General features: G+C 45.2%; 1 protein-coding gene across 2 annotated transcripts in view; it reads right to left on the bottom strand.

Annotated features, from left to right (window-relative positions):
• Positions 1 to 15,745, bottom strand: part of Arhgap21 (Rho GTPase activating protein 21) — a 117,565-nt gene extending 101,820 nt beyond the window's left edge. The window contains exons 1-2 of one of the 2 annotated variants that reach the window (XM_048367932.1): positions 15,282 to 15,745; positions 13,446 to 13,888 (exon numbers count right to left, since the gene is read on the bottom strand). In XM_048367932.1, coding sequence (XP_048223889.1) covers positions 13,446 to 13,523 — 78 coding nt within the window. In that variant the 5' untranslated portion in view covers positions 13,524 to 13,888; positions 15,282 to 15,745. Of the gene's footprint in view, positions 1 to 13,445; positions 13,889 to 14,885; positions 15,174 to 15,281 lie in introns of those variants that run through there. The other variant, XM_048367933.1, reaches the window with a different exon arrangement.
• Between the last annotated feature and the right edge of the window lie 2,217 nt (positions 15,746 to 17,962).

Below are 17,962 nucleotides of genomic sequence, written 5' to 3'. Positions count from 1 at the left end.
TGCCTGAAGTACAACAGGAAGGAAAGATATTAAAAGGCGGCGAAATACTCCAAACAGAAGACAGATGCAGTTACACAGTACATGCTAGAAATCAAGACTACTGTTTTTCTGACATATATATGCCAAAAAGATATATAAATGCCATGGTTCTTTACTAGCCATCCCACCCTTCCCATGGGCCTTTGCACTGGCTTATTACTCTGATTTCTAGCTATGGGGCTTCTGTTCTCATCATCTTGGTTTTTGTCCTGAAAATAAATATTCCAACTGGTCTCTTTGGCAGATAGTCTTCTCAAGGTAAATGCAGTTAATGTAACAGAAACAAATTCAGGGCTGGGAATATGGCCTAGTGGCAAGAGTGCTTGCCTCAGATACATGAAGCCCTGGGTTCGATTCCCCAGCACCACATATATAGAAAATGGCCAGAAGTGGCGCTGTGGCTCAAGTGGCAGAGTGCTAGCCTTGAGCAAAAAGAAGCCAGGGACAGTGCTCAGGCCCTGAGTCCAAGGCCCAGGACTGGCAAAGAAAAGAAAAGAAACAAATTCATTTTCTGTGACTTAGAACTAAGCAGTACTGTCCCAAATTTAAAGAAAAGCATAAGTGACCACCCTACAATCCTCACCAGTTTATAGGTTATAAAATGGTGGAGGAAAGAAATGAGTGAAAGGGTTGGCGGCCTGGCTCAGGTGGTAGAGTACCAATGAGCGAAAGTGTCGGATATTAAGTTTAAATCCAGTTCTCGGACAACAGAAGACAGGAAAAGAAAAAGTCAGGGGAAAAAAAAAAGAGTGAAAACAAATGTTAAGTAAATGAAGCATACCAAACCAAGGTTTATTAAAATAATCAAAATGAGGAATTCTAACATACCTCCCTGAAAAATGAAAACTCAGCCACTCAGGAGGCAAAGACCTGGAGCAGTGTGGTTTGAGGCTCATCTGGGCAGAAAAGTCCTCACAACTCAATCTCCAACTAATCGCCAAAACTCAGACTAGAGGCATGGCTCAAGTGATAAAGGGCCAGCCATAGGCAAGAAAACAGAGCAACAGAGTAAGAGCATGGCCCATAGCCCAAGACACCAGAAACCAGTAACAACAGCAACAAAAGTACAAAATACAGCTTTTACCTAAAAAGTATCTGGCATGTAGCATTTAAAAAGAATAATCAGCAAACCAAATTATCATTACTTTACTAAAAATATTCATAGAAGTTTACTTATCTGTGCTTCCAAAATTATCAAGGGTTACACAAAATAAGATGCTATTTGTCAACCTAGTCTCACTAAACTCAAATTCATATCAACTTTTTGCAAGCTACCAGTATGTATTTTAAATTTTTTTTTGCTTCATTATTTGTTCTATGTGGCCACGACAATTAAGAAAATAAATTTGAGGAACATTTCTCTAGAGAAAACTGGAGTTATTACAATTTTCTGCAAACTACTTAAGCTAAAAAAAAGTTGGGTAATTGAGATAAAAATTCAATTGTAAAGCTCAAAGAGTTTAACTTCTGAAACACTAATGCTCTTCCCAACTATTTTTTCTAATTCTGAAATTAGATACTAATGTTTACGAACGCTAAAGGTATTTTCCTTTCTTTCTTTTTTAGAAAAATATGGTTGGAGAGTATGAAAGTTAAGAGAAAACAAACCTAGTATTTAGCATTCAGCAAGGTATTAAATGCCTTATCCAATAGTTTAGTCTTTACCTCTTCAGTCTCAGGTTTTTCATCCCACCTTTGTATGTTGTTTTTTGTTTTTTTTTTTTGCCAGTCCTGGGCCTTGAACTCAGGGCCTGAGCACTGTCCCTGGCTTCTTTTTGCTCAAGGCTAGCACTCTGCCACTTGAGCCACAGCGCTGCTTCTGGCCGTTTTTTGTATATGTGGTGCTGGGGAATTGAACCCAGGGCCTCATGTACACGAGGCAAGTACTCTTGCCACTAGGCCATATCCCCAGCCCCCATCTTTGTATGTTTTAATCAAAGCAGAAATAGTTACTCAGTATAATACATTCACTTTTTTTTTTAGCAGTACTAGAGATTGAACTCACCACACTCAAGAAGTTCCTTGCGGGCTGGGGAAATAGCCCAGTGGCAAGAGTGCCTGCCTCGGATACACGAGGCCCTAGGTTCGATTCCCCAGCACCACATATACAGAAAACGGCCAGAAGCGGCGCTGTGGCTCAAGTGGCAGAGTGGTAGCCTTGAGCAGGAAGAAGCCAGGGACAGTGCTCAGGCCCTGAGTCCAAGGCCCAGGACTGGCCAAAAAAAAAAAAAAAAAAAAAAGAAGTTCCTTGCGTCCCTTCCAAGTTATTCTCCTAGCCTACCACCCACAAACACAATCACCATTCTAGTTTCTATCGCCATCTATTAGTTCTGCCTGTCCTAAAACTTGCTATAAATAATATAACTATATACACTTTGGTCTACCTGCTTTAATTTAACATAGTTCTGATGCTTATCCATGTTAATGTATGACGATATACTCAGCTGTTTGTTATTGTTGAAAATACTACATTGCATAACTATTCCATTATGTATTTATTTTGATGGTCCTGGGACTTGAATACTGGGCTCTGAGCTTTTTTGCTCAAGGCTAGCACTCTACCACTTTGAGACACAGTGCCACTTCTGGTTTTCTAGTAGTTAATTGGAGGTAAGAGTCTCATGGACGTTTCTGCCCGGGCTGGCTTTGAACCATGATCCTCAGATCTTGGCCTTCTAAGGAGCTAGAATTACAGGCATGAACCACCAGCACCTAGCTACCACAATTTTTTAAATCCATTTTCCTGCTAATGTACACTTGAGTCATTCCCCATTTGACCACTCCTCTACAGAGCTGTTGTGCACACCTGTTTAATTTCTCTTAGGATGTTATTCAGGAATGTATCCCAGATAATAAATAAAGGTTTTTTTATGATCCTTTTTGGTCAAAAAGAAGGTAAACAGTGAGATTGATAAGTAATTACTACAAGTATTTTAGGTTCAAAATCATCTTGAGAAACATAAGAATTCTAAGTGTCAGTAGTCAATCCAAACAAAGCCAGCTGGAAAAAACACACTTTTCTATTAAAAATATGCCTGGGGCTGGGAATATGGCCTAGTGGTAAAGTGCTCGCTTGTATACATGAAGCCCTGGGTTCGATTCCTCCGCACCACAAATATAGAAAAAGCCAGAAGTGGCGCTGTGGCTCAAGTGTCAGAGTGCTAGCTAGCCTTGTGCAAAAAGAAGCCAGGGACAGTGCTCAGGCCCTGAGTTCAAGCCCCAGGACTGGCAAAAAACAAAACAAAACAAAAATATGCCTAATATTTCAACACAGCATGGAGAAATTGAACAGCATTCACAATCTAAGCTACATGGTTTGCAGTATCATTGCGCTCCCTGAATGTACAAGGGCATTTTAGGCCTTAAAATAGCTATGTACTTTTTCTGTAGAAATCTCAATCAATCCAAACACAATAATCTGCTTGAAAGCCAAAGTTAAGAATAAAGATTATAATGATCAAATAAAAAGACAGTGAAGAGTAAACAGAGAGGGTGGTAGTCAAAGATTTTAAGGAGAAACAATTCTTCTAGGTTCCTACCCTAAACTGGAGCAGACCATATACCTAATGTCACAGATAGATGCTACCTTACCTAGAAGCTAGTTTGGCTCAAAACATTCCAAAGAAGACTTGAGAGAGGTTCCCAGTCTCTCCCACTAATCTTCACCACGTTATTGTTCCTACTGGCACTGATCTCAGTCAACTGCACATTTGGTAAGGTATCAGTGGTAGTCTTATACAGCAAAGATCCATGAGAGTCAGAAATAATAGCTCAAATTTCAGAACCACAGGCCCATCTAAGAATGACTTGCACAACATCTTAAGACCATATCTCAGGAGCAGTTTCATCTCAAAGTCAATTTGAAAGGCTAGGATTTTTCTATTAGGTCTTGATAGTACTGCCTGTAAGGAAAGAGTTGCTTGGCCATCAGAGCTGCAAGTCTTAGGTCTAAACTGAACTTCACTACTGGAAGAAAAAGAATACACTGCATATGCAACCACATTCAAAAATCGTTATTTTCTCTAAAGCTTCTCCTAATCCTTGGAATTACTCACCACCCAGATACCTATCAATCTCATTTACATTTTCTTCACTTGTTAACTCCTATCACTTGGCCAGATCCTTTGTCAGAGGATTTGCTTCCCCATTAGTTTCACTGACTTTGAGATATCCCTCCTGTCTTGCAGACCTGGACTTGGACAGGGCACTGAGGATGCGCTGTCCCTGCATCCTGTCACCCAATGCATGTCACAACCACTGAGTGTGAAAGACAAAGCATTCAATGGACAGACATGGAATAGCTATTGGTGGTCAATGAGGAAGAAACTGTAGGGAAGATTTTTTTCCTAATGAGCTAATGATCAATTTATCACGGAAGATTTGTTAGACTGATTTCTGCAGTCTCTCATAATGTGAATGTAAAAAGTCTTTCTCGTGTGTGTGTGTGTGTGTGTGTGTGCGTGTGTGTCCTAGCTCTGCTTTTCATAGCCATACAAAATAAATCTAATTTCTCTTCTATATTACAGCCCTTGAAAATAGCTTTGGCTTGTTCTTTATAAGTTTCTTTTCCTCCATTTACAAACTGAGTTAAGATTTACCTGTACAATCTATGGACAAAAAAGCATGTTTGCAATATGTGGTTAAATTAATTTTTCAAAAGTAAACTACAAGCTGGGCACCAAGCACTCATGACTATAATCCTAGTTATTCAAGAGGCTGATCATGGTTTGAAACCAGACAGAGCAAAAGTCTGCTAGACCCTCTCTCCAAAAATAACTAGCAAAAAGCAAGGATGGAGGCATGGCTCAATATGGTAATCACTAGCCAAGCCAAGTGTGAGGCTCTTAGTTCAAACTCCAGTACTGCCCAAATAATAGTAACAATAACAAGCCTGCAAAACAACTTCCAAAACACATGATAATAATCTACACTGAATGCCCATCTACCAGAACCTAATGTTACCTAATATAAGAAAGTAGATCTCACTGATTAAGCTTACATAGTCCTTTAAAATATGGAAGATACTGATTAAATGATATCTGTATTTAAAGGATTGAAGATACTATATTAAAAGGCCATCTAAGAGCAAGAGAAGGGGGTGACATCGTCCAAAAAGAAATGTACTTTTTACCTGACTTAAGTAACTGTAACCCCTCTGAACATCACCTTTATAGTAAAAAATAATAAGATAAAATAAAAGGATATCTAGTTAACTCCAGGCTAAAACAAACATTTCCCTTAGTCCAATATCATATCTATCTATATCCAGAAGAAACATCTAAATGTTCCCATAAATCCAGCTTTGTATCTACTGATAGCGAATGGAACCCTTTGCCTTATATAGAAGTCAAGACGTTATTACAAATTACAGGTTCTTTCAAGATCACAGCAGTAATTTTAAAAAGTCAAGAGACCGTATCTTCATTAAGTTATAAGATGGATAAAGTATAGTTGGCCCTACTTATAGCTATGCCAGATGTCTGTTTCGAACAGAGATAAGTAACAGGGGAAAAGGCAGTAAGTAACCATTTCCAAATCCAAAACATCCCCAGTATCAAACGGAAGACTCAACAGCAGCTAGTCAATATGGGAAAGTAAATAGTCTTTAACTTGTCATTCCTTAGTAACAGATAAACAGTTTGCTCTCATCTGTCTAAACACTTTCCCCAAATAAATATTCATGAAATGTCAAATTTATATTCTAAATCTATTTCTTTTGCTTACAACTCAAAACAGTGGAGTTCCTGGCCTATTCAGAGATAAATAAAAGGAAGAATACATAAAAATTCTATAACATACAGTTTCTAAACCTAAGCACAAAATTTCACCTTCTACATTTTATTGTACCACCCTATACCTCATTTTATGAAAACATAACAACTCAAATCCAAAATCTACTTTAGTGAAAGTAATCTAAAATTGAACTTTTGCATGATGCTGTCTTTCTAAAAAAAACCAAGAGAATCTATAGGCCTACAATATTTGAACATTTAATTCCTAAAGGTCCATTAAAATTAGATAAATACTAAGACCATCTTTAAGTACAATAACCTTTCATTTTAGTAATCTAATCAGATCAACCAGAAAGGAAAACAAGTGCCTACCATATGGTCCTTCTGTAACAGAAAATAACTGCATTCAGTAACAGCATCTGTGCCTCTTATCAACACTAGCTCTGCCCATACTTAAATCAGCAAATTGTTAAATATAAGAAGACAAGGCCCTTCACAAAGCAAAGAACAAAAGAAAATGTCTTTTCTTCTGTTGTGTTACCTGCCATGGTAAGAAAAAAGAACGACGTGAAATCAAAGTACAACAGACTTCATAAAACGTTAAACCTCCAAATGTAAAAGCTAAAGGACACTAACTTATGGAAATCTTCAGATCTGGGTATACATTAGCTTTTATCTAGTGATAGGTCCCATTGAATACTTTCAAACCAGACTTGCACAATGTCACTTAACCACACCTGCTGCTACTACTACTGTCACCATTTTCAACTCTGACAGGCTTCACCTTGAATTCTAAGTGGCGCATAGCTTATGGCTTTCAGCATGTGGAAGTATCCTGACATTTACATTCAGTATAACAAAGGAAGACAAAGGCAACATTAACCAACAGTGCTAACCCAGAATGAACCCAAGACCTCCAAAAGAGCATATACTTCTTAAAAGTTGGAAATGTATTGTTTTAAACAGTGTAAGTTTGTTAAATAAAAAGCAGATTTTCACAAGACTGGCTGCATGTAACCTATTAAAATTTTTGTTATCTGGCTCTTTCATTGTCGTTCTGGAATTCAAACAAGAAGCAATAATATAACCCAATATTCATCCAGAACAACTGTTAACCTTTTGCCACAATGTTATTTTTCAAATTGAATATGAAATATGAAGGTAAAAATATAATAAGGAATTACATGCAGAACATTTTTTTCAAAAAAAACAAAACATTGTCAATATGAGCAATTACCTTTATTTCTGTCTGAATGTATGTACATACATATGTATGTATTTTGCAATGCAGAGACCAAACTTAAGGCCACAGATCACTAAGTGAGCACCCTACCGCCAAGCTAACTTCCCTAGCCCCTGTCACACCAGCTTTGTAGTTTCACCTAAACCACCAGTGTGATTACCCTTCCACTACTCTGCTATTACCTCAGCCTCCGTGCAAATTATTTGTATACACACATTGTCTTGGTCACTGTAACTTGGTAACCAGATCCCCAAAGGTAAAAAAAAAAAAGATGCAAAGAAAAATGGACTTAAAAAAAACATACTTTAGTAGCAGTTCTGATGGAAATGAAATGGAATTTAAGGTGGACATAAGATCTATGGGGAAAAAATACCCCCACAGAATCCACATACTGTGCCTTATCTAATATAGTCATAGATTGTGTGCCTACGTAACAAACAAAATAGCTGTACACTTTCCTAGTCTTCATTCATTAAAACTATATTTAACAAGGGCCTAGGTACTAGGCATTCCAAGCTCAAGAAATACAATATGAATGAAACAGAGACTCTGCAGTCACTGGTTACATTCTACAGGTATTATCTGCCTTCCACGCAAAAATCAGATGGCTAAGCATGTTGGGAGGCAGGGGTGAGGACAGAGGACAGGGTAGGTAGGGCATGGAGAACAGGCCAGGGGTGCTCACTCCACTGAGAACTTAGCAAAGCTTTACTCAAAAGGTGACCTCTAAGCAGAAAGCAATCGAAAAGCCAGCCCTATAAAGACCTGGAGGAAAAGCACTGCTCCGGGGTCAGCAAGTGAGAAGGTTCTGGAGATTACCCTGGATGATACGTATGCAGAAGAAAGAGCAAAAGTCCAGAGTGGCCAGGAGAGAGAGTAGCAGGAAGTGAGGTCAGGAACGTGGAAAGTCGGGTTGTTTAGGGCTTGGCAGTCAGTGTAAGAACTTTGTCCTTTAGTCTTCAGGGAAATGAGAAGCCATTAAAGTTAAATCTAAGCGAAGGAGTGGCACATCTGATTTATGAACGATTTGTTCAATACCTGTGGGAAGAACAGATTCCAGAATGGCAAACGACTGAGGCTGAGAGGTCAGATAACCAGACTGGGAAGTCATGTAGGGCCTGAGGGAGAGGACTGTAAGACCACTCCAAGATGCCTGGCCCGGGAGGGTGTGATTGCTACTGCGTGAGACAAGACTGGAAAGAACACTTCCACCCAGCAAACTGGAAGGAAGGTGGGAGCATATGGAAAGATTCCGGGATCTGGTTCAGGGTGTCTTTTTAATATCCAAGCAGCTATTCTCAGTGTTCAGGTCAGATGGATGTAGGAATCTAAATCCAAAAGACAGAGGAATAAGGCAGGGGGTAGAAACTGCACTTGTGTGCATATAACATGTGTTTGCACACACACCCATAAGTCTATATATAAAAATATATAGCCGGGGCCAGTGGCTCACATCTGTAATCCTAGCTACTCAGGAGGCTGAGATCTGAGGACCACGGATCAAAGTCAGCCCAGAGATGTAAAACATCAAGGGGGGCTGGGAATATGGCCTAGCGGCAGAGTACTTGCCTCGCATACATGAAGCCCTGGGTTTGATTCCTCGGTACCACATATCTAGAAAAAGCCAGAAGTGGCGCTGTGGCTCAAGAGGTAGAGTGCTAGCCTTGAGCAATAAGAAACCAGGGTCAGTGCTCAGGCCCTGAGTCCAAGCCCCAGGACTGGCAAGAGACTTACCTCCAATTAACCACCAGAAAAGTGGAAGTGGTACTATGGCTCAAGTGGTAGAGCCCTAACTTTGAAGTGAAGAGCTCAGGAACAGGGCCGAGGCTCAGAGTTCAAGGCCCACAACCAACCAAAAAATACACACACACACAGATGTAAAGCCTACATGCCCCTACATGCCTGATCATAAAATAGTATTTATTAAAATGAATTCCAGGAAATGGGAACAAGAGGGTTTTTTTTCATTTCTTGTCTTGTTTGTTCATTTTTCTGTCTTAAGGGAGTAAGAGGACACAAAAATAAGAGGGACAAAGGGTGAACAAATACAGCAGAGATACTCACTGAACACTTGCTGAAAATGAACTATATAACGTGTGGGTGGAACGAGGAGGGAAAAACTGTGAGTGAGGGAAGGGGTGACACGGTCCAAAAAGAAATGTATTCATTACTGGATTTCTGTCACTGTAACCCCTCTGAACATCACCTTTACAGTAACTTATATATGTACATAACTATATATATGTATATATACACATGCACTATTAGCATATATGTGATATTTAAAACAATGAGGCTGTGTATAGAAGAAGAGGATCAAACTGAGTCGAGGTAAGTTAAGAGCAGAAATCTGAATAAACTTCAACAAGACAGAAGAGGGGACAATGAAGTAGGAGAATAATCAAGTGCAGTATACTGCAATCTAAGTGTATGTTCAATAAAACTGAAGTCTTTCTGTATATCCATTTATTCATTCAAATGTCTATTGAATGTTGGCTACATCACACACTGAGGAAATTAACACTGTCTCTGCTTTTGGTGACTGCAAATCTGAAAGGGATAGGAATAAATAACTGTCAGAAGAGTTGTTCTCAATGAAGTACAGGGCATTTTTGGCAGTAAGGGCAATTGAGATCTTGCAAAGTCCCGCAAGGCTTTCCTGAGGAAGTGATGTGGAAGAAAAGACCAGAATGAGAAATGAAATGCGGCCGAGAATGGGAGGATGGAGACCAATGGAGAGTGAAAGGAAGGGTAAAGAAAGTATCTGCAAAACCCAAAGTGAAGGGACAGTGCCTCTCTCTGCAGATCTCAAAACCAGTATAGAAAGGAGGGATGAGACAGAAGAGCAACCCAGACTACTGGAGTCCTTTAAGACTTCTAAGGAGTATAAACTTTATTTCAAAGGCAATGGGGAGCCAGAAAATTGTCTTCTCTGGGGGAATATAATGATCCTCTTCCTATTTCAGGAGCATCATTGATTATGGCAGGGACCAATGTCTGGAAGGGGGAAGGATGGTTTCTTGGGAAGCTGTTTCAACAAGTTCATCAGCAAGGTGCAGCTGACCTGAACTCAGGTAGTAGCAGTAGGGTTTAGGAATGTAGACATGAGAGGACTTTGGCTATGAGAACTGAAGAGAAAGGAGAGTCGAGGACAATGACCTAACATTTCACCCCGACAAATGAGTGGATGACACTACTGCTCACAAGAGGGGGAGCTCAGAAAGAGGGGAAGGCAACTACTCCATGATCAACCAACAAGTACTTTTTTCTCAGCCATACACTTCAGTCATAGGCTAATCTTAGCCTAGGTGAAGGAGCAAACCACAAAAATGAACTAAATGAATTAGCAATAATATGGTAATATACAATAAGATGGTGACACTGAAAATGTGAACATGGTATTTAAAAAGGAAAAATAAATCATGTGGTATAAAGCAAGTTTTCACTTCTTTAATAATAGGCAAGTTGAATCCAGAGGATCAAAAGTATGGAAGTATGGATATGGAAGAAAGTGACCATATCACAGGATTCAAACAAGAGTCTACATGAAATACTAAAGTCAAAGTTATTCAACGCTTGCTTTCATAATACTACAGATCAGAGCTCCTACTATACACACACACACACACACACACACACCTTATATGGTTTCTGATGGATGCCAATTTAGAAAAGCACATACATATTTATCAAGAATATAAATTTGCATAAAGACAAACTGCTATTTTTAGTGTATAATACCAAGACATATTGTAGTCTACTCAGTATCATGATTCTTTATTTGAAAGGGGTTAACGGTTGTTTGGAGTCTTCCAACATGTTCTTAGGGGTAAGTTGCTAACTTAATTCATTTAGCAATTATCAGATTGTAATATTTAAGATAGATAAGAAATCTGATTTTAACAAAGCAATACACCTTAGTCACAGAAGGTGATGAGCTAATTCGGTAAGGCATGAAACACAGACACCTACTATTTTACTCTTGGTTTCTTCTGTTCCACAAAGTTAGTGTTTCTGGCTGATCAACATTACTATTAAGAGATATATCTTGGGGCTGGGAATATGGCCTAGTGGCAAGAGTACTCGCCTCCCATACATGAAGCCCTGGGTTCGATTCCCCAGCACCATATATACAGAAAATGGCCAGAAGTGGCGCGGTGGCCCAAGTGGCAGAGTGCTAGCCTTGAGCAAAGAGAAGCCAGGGACAGTGCTCAGGCCCGGAGTCCAAGCCCTAGGACTGGCAAAAAAAAAAAAAAAAAAAGAGAGAGAGAGAGAGAGATATCTTGTGTTAGTTGTAACCAATATCTTGTGTCGGTTAAAAAAGTTACTATCTCAACACACTAATTTATTATTCAAAAATATTCAGGGATCTAGCCATTGGTTTTCAACATTTTTTAAAGAGTGGCAGTACTAAAGAATGTAGTACTTCCAAGATTAAGCACAAAAAATTAAGCATAGAGTCCAAGGTACCCAATGGGTTACAGTGTCAATTCTGTGTTATAAAAAAAAAAAAAATTCACAAGATGTGAAGTACATGAGAGGCAGAAATAAGTCCGTGTCATGACTAACAAAGCAGGCATTTCTAACAGCACTGAAGAATTTTGACAAATAGCTAGTCTTTAAAAAGCCCAATGATATCAGTCTAATACCAAATTCTAGTACTGTTTATACTCTGTAAATGAGCAAATTACAGTCAATATTGTTTCTTCCTGACACACTAAAAACAACAAAGCCAAACCAGCAGTAAGGTCCAAATGAAAATAAATTTCACAGCCTTTTTAAAAAGCGCGTAACTGTCACTGTTAATAAAAACCAAGTGTGCGACTAACTGGAAGCACAGCTTTCTAACAAAGGCTAAAATGATATAAATTCTTGATTTGGTGACATATTTTAAATGACTAAAAATAATTAAAATAAACATTAGTTCTTGCAAATAGTATGCAAATAGCACGCTAATTAGAGTATTCACAGACAATGACAAATAAGGCTTTCAGTCTACAGTGCATATTATTATGTAACTACAACACATGTTAAGCAATCACCAGGTTGTAGGTAGGCCTTCTGAAAGGAGTTATTATGGTTTACCATGATCAGAGGATTGTGGTGTTATATTTAATCATGCTTTACCTGCAAGCAGGTGTTTACAGATGTCAAAAAGTAAAATACTGATTCCAAACGTAAACCTGCCGTTCTGCCTAATAAACTGTACACTAGCCACACACGTTGTACCTCCTAGTATTTCTGCACAGGCTCTCTATTCCAACACGAGCTAAGCTGCAGGAAGCAAGTTTCTCTGCATGCTTTTACAAACCAAAATTTCACTTCAGATGCACGTTCATCAAAATGCCCAAACACACACACTTGGGACTAGACGTGTTTCAAGGACCACGAAGTTAAAATTTAACAGGAGAAGGAAAACAAACAGTGAGACAGTGAAGGCTCATTTGGAAACGGTTACTGCCATCTGTGACATTTCAATAAAAAGAGAGACATCGCAACAGTAAAGTTTTAAAGATGACCACATTTAGTACATTCAACCAGCACACTGCAGAAACCATGCACAGCAACGTAAACACGATATATACCTCAAAGAAATAAGCTCCAAATACACAAATCTCCAAATTCAAGGAGAAAAAAAGAGATAGGAGAAGACAATAAGGCATGTGGACGCCATCAATCAATGGATTTTCTACTGAAAAAACACCAATTCAAGAAACCTGGGGGGAAATCACCTGGGCCTTCTCAAGATGCCAATCTGAGCAGCAAGGCAAGCCACCTGACAAACAGGGCAGCCCACAGAACTGGGGGGCCGGGAAAGGCAGGCATAAGAAAAAACATAGTAAAGGCAGGAAGATCTGCAGGGGGTTGGAATGACAACAGGAGGGCCAGAGCTGTGCCTATAACTGTCCAAGGTGAAAGACTCCTTTTCCTTCAAGCAGCGATCTGCACCAGAATCAGCCAGGAAGGCCTGTCCACAGGGAAGATCCAGTTCCAGGTGCAACAAGCTGACCAGCTGCCTCCACCTGGGGAGCAAACCTCCCAACAAACACTCCCCAAGTGCACCAAGCCGCCTCCAACCAGTTCAACCCCCAAAACACTGAAGGATGGATGGAGACTGAGGGAAAGGGGAAAGAAAACGCCTCCTTGTCTGGTTCACAGCCACTAGAGATGGGTGCATTCCGCACTCCCGGAAGGGGTCACCAAGAGGAGAACATTTCAAAGGAGAGACGCGTTCCTGCCAAAGAATCACTGCAAGTCCCTGGAAACCAAAGTGGGCCAGGCCCCACCTCACTCACTGCCCCGCCGCTGGGGTGCTCCCAGCAGCCAGCTCTTAAGACCCAGGGAGCCCCTCGTGAAGCCTTAGTGGCAGCTGATCCCCACCCACTGCCAGACGGGGCTCTCAGACCCAAGCCACCGCCCAGCTGGCTTACCTCACTGGCAGAGGCCCCAAGGGCCTTGAGTTTGTCACCATCTCCCCCAGGCAGCCCAGTCGGACGTGTGGCCATCATTTCATTTCAAATTGCAAAGAAGGGACAAATCCTTTGGAGTCCACATTGGGGGTGGGGGGAGGTGGGGTGCCACCACACACCAAAAGGGGCACACAATTCCACACCAAGTCTGGGGAGTAGATGCCGGGCGGGGGAAATTCAAACACGGTGCAGGGAATGCAGGTTTCCCCCCTTCAACTGACTTCGCCCTCTTCTTCCATCTTTCCAGATTTGCAAAACAAAGGCGACAAGTCCCCTTTGGCAAGCTAGTGTCCCCGGCCAACTGCAGAACAAGGTCCCCTTTCCCAGCGAGTGTTACTCCGGAGGCCCGCGAAGAATCCGAATAATGGGTCTTCCAGCAGCGTCAGCTTGCGAGGGGATCCCGCCTGGAAAAGGGAGAAGTTAAAGGGCATGAACTTTCTCCAGGCCGGCCGCCCGCCCGCCCACCCGCACCAAGGGCACCAGACGATCCGAGCCGCACGCACGAATGAGCGGGGCCTCGCGTGCAACAAATCAACACCAGCAAAATGAAACCACAGACACCTCAGTTTTAGGAAGGAAGTTATATATGAGATATACACATATATATGAGAAAGCTCAGAACTGTTCACTGGTGGGGACCAACACGCTGCCTTCAAGAAAACAACACAAAATAACAAACATAACAACAACAACAAAAACCCACTCTGGGCTCCGGTGCACTCCATTCCCGCATTGCCCGGGCCGCGCCGGGGGGTGCGGGGGTGCAGGGCGGTTGTGTCGACATCCCCCCCCCCCCCGGGACGCGTCCGCTTTAGGGAAGTTTTTCTCCCCACCGGGTGAAGATCGGGCAGTGCTTGGGGTTCCCCTCCCCAGCCCTTTCCAGCCCCCCCATCCTCTCTACACACAACCCGATCGCTCCCAACTCCCCCCCCAAAAAAAGACCCCCACCAAACCGACACAAAGCCAGCAGCTGGGAGCGGGCGCGGCGGCGTCCCCGGGCGGCCCAGCGCCCGGGCCGGCGTCCCCGCGGAGGCGGCTGTTTTCCTTGGCCCGCGGCGGGACTGGGTGGGGACCGGCGGGCCGGGCTCGGCGGGGAGGCGTGGAGCGGCGGGTGGGACGCCCAGCCGCAGCGGCTCCGCGCGCCGACCCATTACCCTAGAGCCCCCAAGACGGAGCGGCAGCCCGGGCAAACTTTTAGCTCGTGATCGTTCCACCCCATCGCCACTCAGCGAGGCAAATAAAAAAAGAAGAGGGGTGGGGGAGGAAAAGAACACCACCAGCCAGCCACCCACCCACCCCTCTCGATCCCCCGCCCCTTCCAGAGGCGGGCCGGGGAGCGCGCGAGCTCCCCGGGAGAAGCGGCGGGGAGCCCCGCGGTAAAGACAAAACGGGCGGGCTCACCTCCTCCGTTCCTTCTTCCCCGGGCGCCCGCCCGCCGGCTCGGCCCAGCTGCCCCGCGCCGCGCGGCCACAGCAGACGGGGGGTGGGGGGGACGGACGCGGACCGGGCGCCGGGCCCCGCCGGGACGCGCTAGGCCGCAGCTCGGTTAATATTCATGAGCAGCCCGGGCCGCCCCTCCTCCACGGCCGGCCGGCCAGACCCCGGCGCCCGCCGCCGGCCTTTGTGCCCTTCCCTCCTCCGCCGGCCCTCCCTCGCTCGGCACACGCGGGCGCGGCCCTCGGCTCCCCGCGCCTCCGCCTCCGCTCGCGGCGGGCCCCGCGCCCAGCTTCCAGAGGGAGGTGGCGAGGAAGGGCGGGGGGGGGGAGGGAGCCCCGCGGCGGAGACGGAAAAACGAACCGGACCACGCACCGGAGGGAGCGGGGCGGGAGGATCCTCGCGGTCCGGACGGCGCCCTCCGCACCCAGCGTGAGCCGGGACGATCCGGCGGGCCGTGCGCTCCCAGGCCGCCGCCGCCCCCGGCACCGCGGCGACCTGCCCCGGCTGGCCCCGGGCGCTCGGCCGCCGCGGGAGGGCGTGGGGCGGGGCGGCGGCCGCCGGACTCTCCCCTCGCCTGGCCGGGCCCGGGCCCCCGCTCCGCGCGGCGCCCACGATCGCCGAGTGACAGGAACGCCTGGCTCCGCGGCGGCGGCGGCGCGCGGAGCTCGCTTCCCGGGGGCGGATTTCTCGCGTCTTCCTCCCTGGATCCACCTCCTCCCACTCCACCTCCTTCCCCTCCCCTCCCCAGGGGAGGCTCGGGGCTGAATATTTTCTGTCTTGAATAATACGGTCCCTGAGAACCGACGCCGGGGAACGGGGATTAGCGGGAGCGCAGGGGGTGCCCGTCGGTCCCCCCCCTCTTCCCAGGGTTGCACGGGGATCTGCACGCCCCGCCGCACCCCGAGACCGGGCACACAAAACCCTCCTCGCCCTCGGCCACCTCCTGAGCCCTGCACGGGACCGGCGGGGAATTATCCCGGGGAAAGACACTGACGCGGAGCCCCGGTGTTGGACCGAGTGGGTGGGAGCTGGGGGTGGGGGGTGGAGAACGACAGACAGCCGTGTGTCTAGACGGAGGGATCAAAGGTCCCGGACTGCCGGGAGCATGTCTGGATGACCTGGGGTTCCCCCCCACACACACGCACACACACCCCGGCCGCGGGTGGAGCGCGAGGCCGCTGCGATGTGGGGCTCCTAGATAAGGGAGTGTCCTCCCCGCGCCAGCGAACTGCCTTCCCCCGGCGGGAAGCGTGGGTGAGGGGGTTAGGTAAGCAATGAAGGGGTCGCTCATTCCATTCTTTCCTTTACCAAATAAAATCCCCCCCCCCCAAAAAAAAAAACAAATCTGCAGAGCCACTGGACGAATGCCGTGCGGCTAGCGGAACCCCGGAGCGCAGCGGGCGCTTCCCTAAGCGTCCCAGTCGCCGCGGCTCCGGATCCCGAAGACAGCCGCCGCCCCTCCGTGGCCAACTCCGCGGCCAGCCTCGGGCCTCCGGCGGCTAGCCCCGCCCCGCCGCGCCTCACAGCATCTCCCGCTGCAAATTGCCCAATCCTGAGACGCGGGGGGAGAACACGAGCCAATCAGGAGCTGCTGACTCAGGCTTCCCTCCACCCTTTGCCCCGCCCCCGTGGAGACAGCTCCGCCCCTCGGTCTGTCCGCCCCGCCCTCCACTCCCGTCCCGGGAGGTGGCTCTGCAGCTGGGTTCCTGGTCTGCCTGAAGTTGGGAGTCCCCGGCCCTGGCGGCGGCGGTGTTTGTCACCTTGTCGCCCTCACCCTCTCCCCCTTCTCAGCACACCCCTCCTCTCTTCCCCAGTCCTCCCGCCGGTGCTATGGAGGCTCATTTTTATCCTCACTTCAGTGGGGGACTGCGAGCCATTGTCTGATCAGCTGCCACCTCCATCCAGAGGGAGAAAAGAAACAATACCGAAAAGCTGTGGGGTGTCATACCCGGTCCTTGCCACACTGCCTTCTGACAACTCAGAGACATGTCTTCCCCACTTTATAGCCCACCGCCTAGGGTCTTGTGTCTTGATGGAAAAAAAAAACAAAACAAAACCCAAAAATCACTCCCTAGAGTTGGAGTACTTGTGCCTTGGTTTCTTTCCATATAGGGGAAGGAGCTAAAGGAATTTACAATTAAATTCTTACACCTGCTCAGAGGAAAGACCTTGTTGTCAAGTAAAAATGATCATGTAAAGATGATGGATCACTAGATTATCTTTATATGGCCAGGAAATATGCAGGCTCCTAACAGTCCCTAACCTGAGTAGTCTGCCAAGTAGCCAAGAATGAAATAAAGAACAAAAGAAAACACAGGGTGGGGCTTGGGTAATTTGCTAAATAGCCAGCTGATCTATAGCTTATCTAGTTTGGTACTGTTGGTTAAATTAATACAAAGTGAGCTAGACATTGGAGACTCATGCCTGTAATACTACCTACTCCAGAAGCTGAGATCTGAGGATCAAGGTTCAAAGCCCGCTCCTTGAGACTTTTATCTCCAATTAACCACCAAAAAGCCAGAAGTGGAGGCAAGGCTCCGTAGAACACCAGCCTTGAGTGAAAAAGCTAAGGGAGACCCCAAGCCCTGAGTTCAAGCCCTAGTACACACACACACACACACACACACACACACACACACACACAGTGAATAGGCATAAACTGAATGCCTAAGCTAAGGGTATTTGGCTTAAAGTTTTTGTAACAGAATTGTTTTGGAGAAGCTTTTCTGTTTTCTACAAGAGTAAAATACTGCCCATGAGAGGAAGGATTTTAGAAATTGTTGTAAAGAAACAGAGAGTGGAGTTAACATTCCTATTTAAACCAAATTATTATTTATTTGTAAATGCTACAGCTAGTAAGTAATTAATAGTGACTGCTGTCTAGATAGCACTGTCTCATGATAGGTCTTCCTCTAGAAGTTTTATGTAAAACTTAAGGGGAAAAATCACATGTCTGTGGCTCATGCCTATTATCCTAGCTACTCAAAAGACTGATCAGGAGGTTTGAAGCCAGCCATTATTTTGGAGACTCCGTCTCCAAA

The sequence above is a fragment of the Perognathus longimembris genome, chromosome 18 (genome assembly GCF_023159225.1).
Source record: "Perognathus longimembris pacificus isolate PPM17 chromosome 18, ASM2315922v1, whole genome shotgun sequence".
NCBI classification, from domain to species: domain Eukaryota; kingdom Metazoa; phylum Chordata; class Mammalia; order Rodentia; family Heteromyidae; genus Perognathus; species Perognathus longimembris.
The sequence above is the reverse complement of the archived record's forward strand: the minus strand, read 5'-3'. Positions and strand labels throughout refer to the sequence as shown.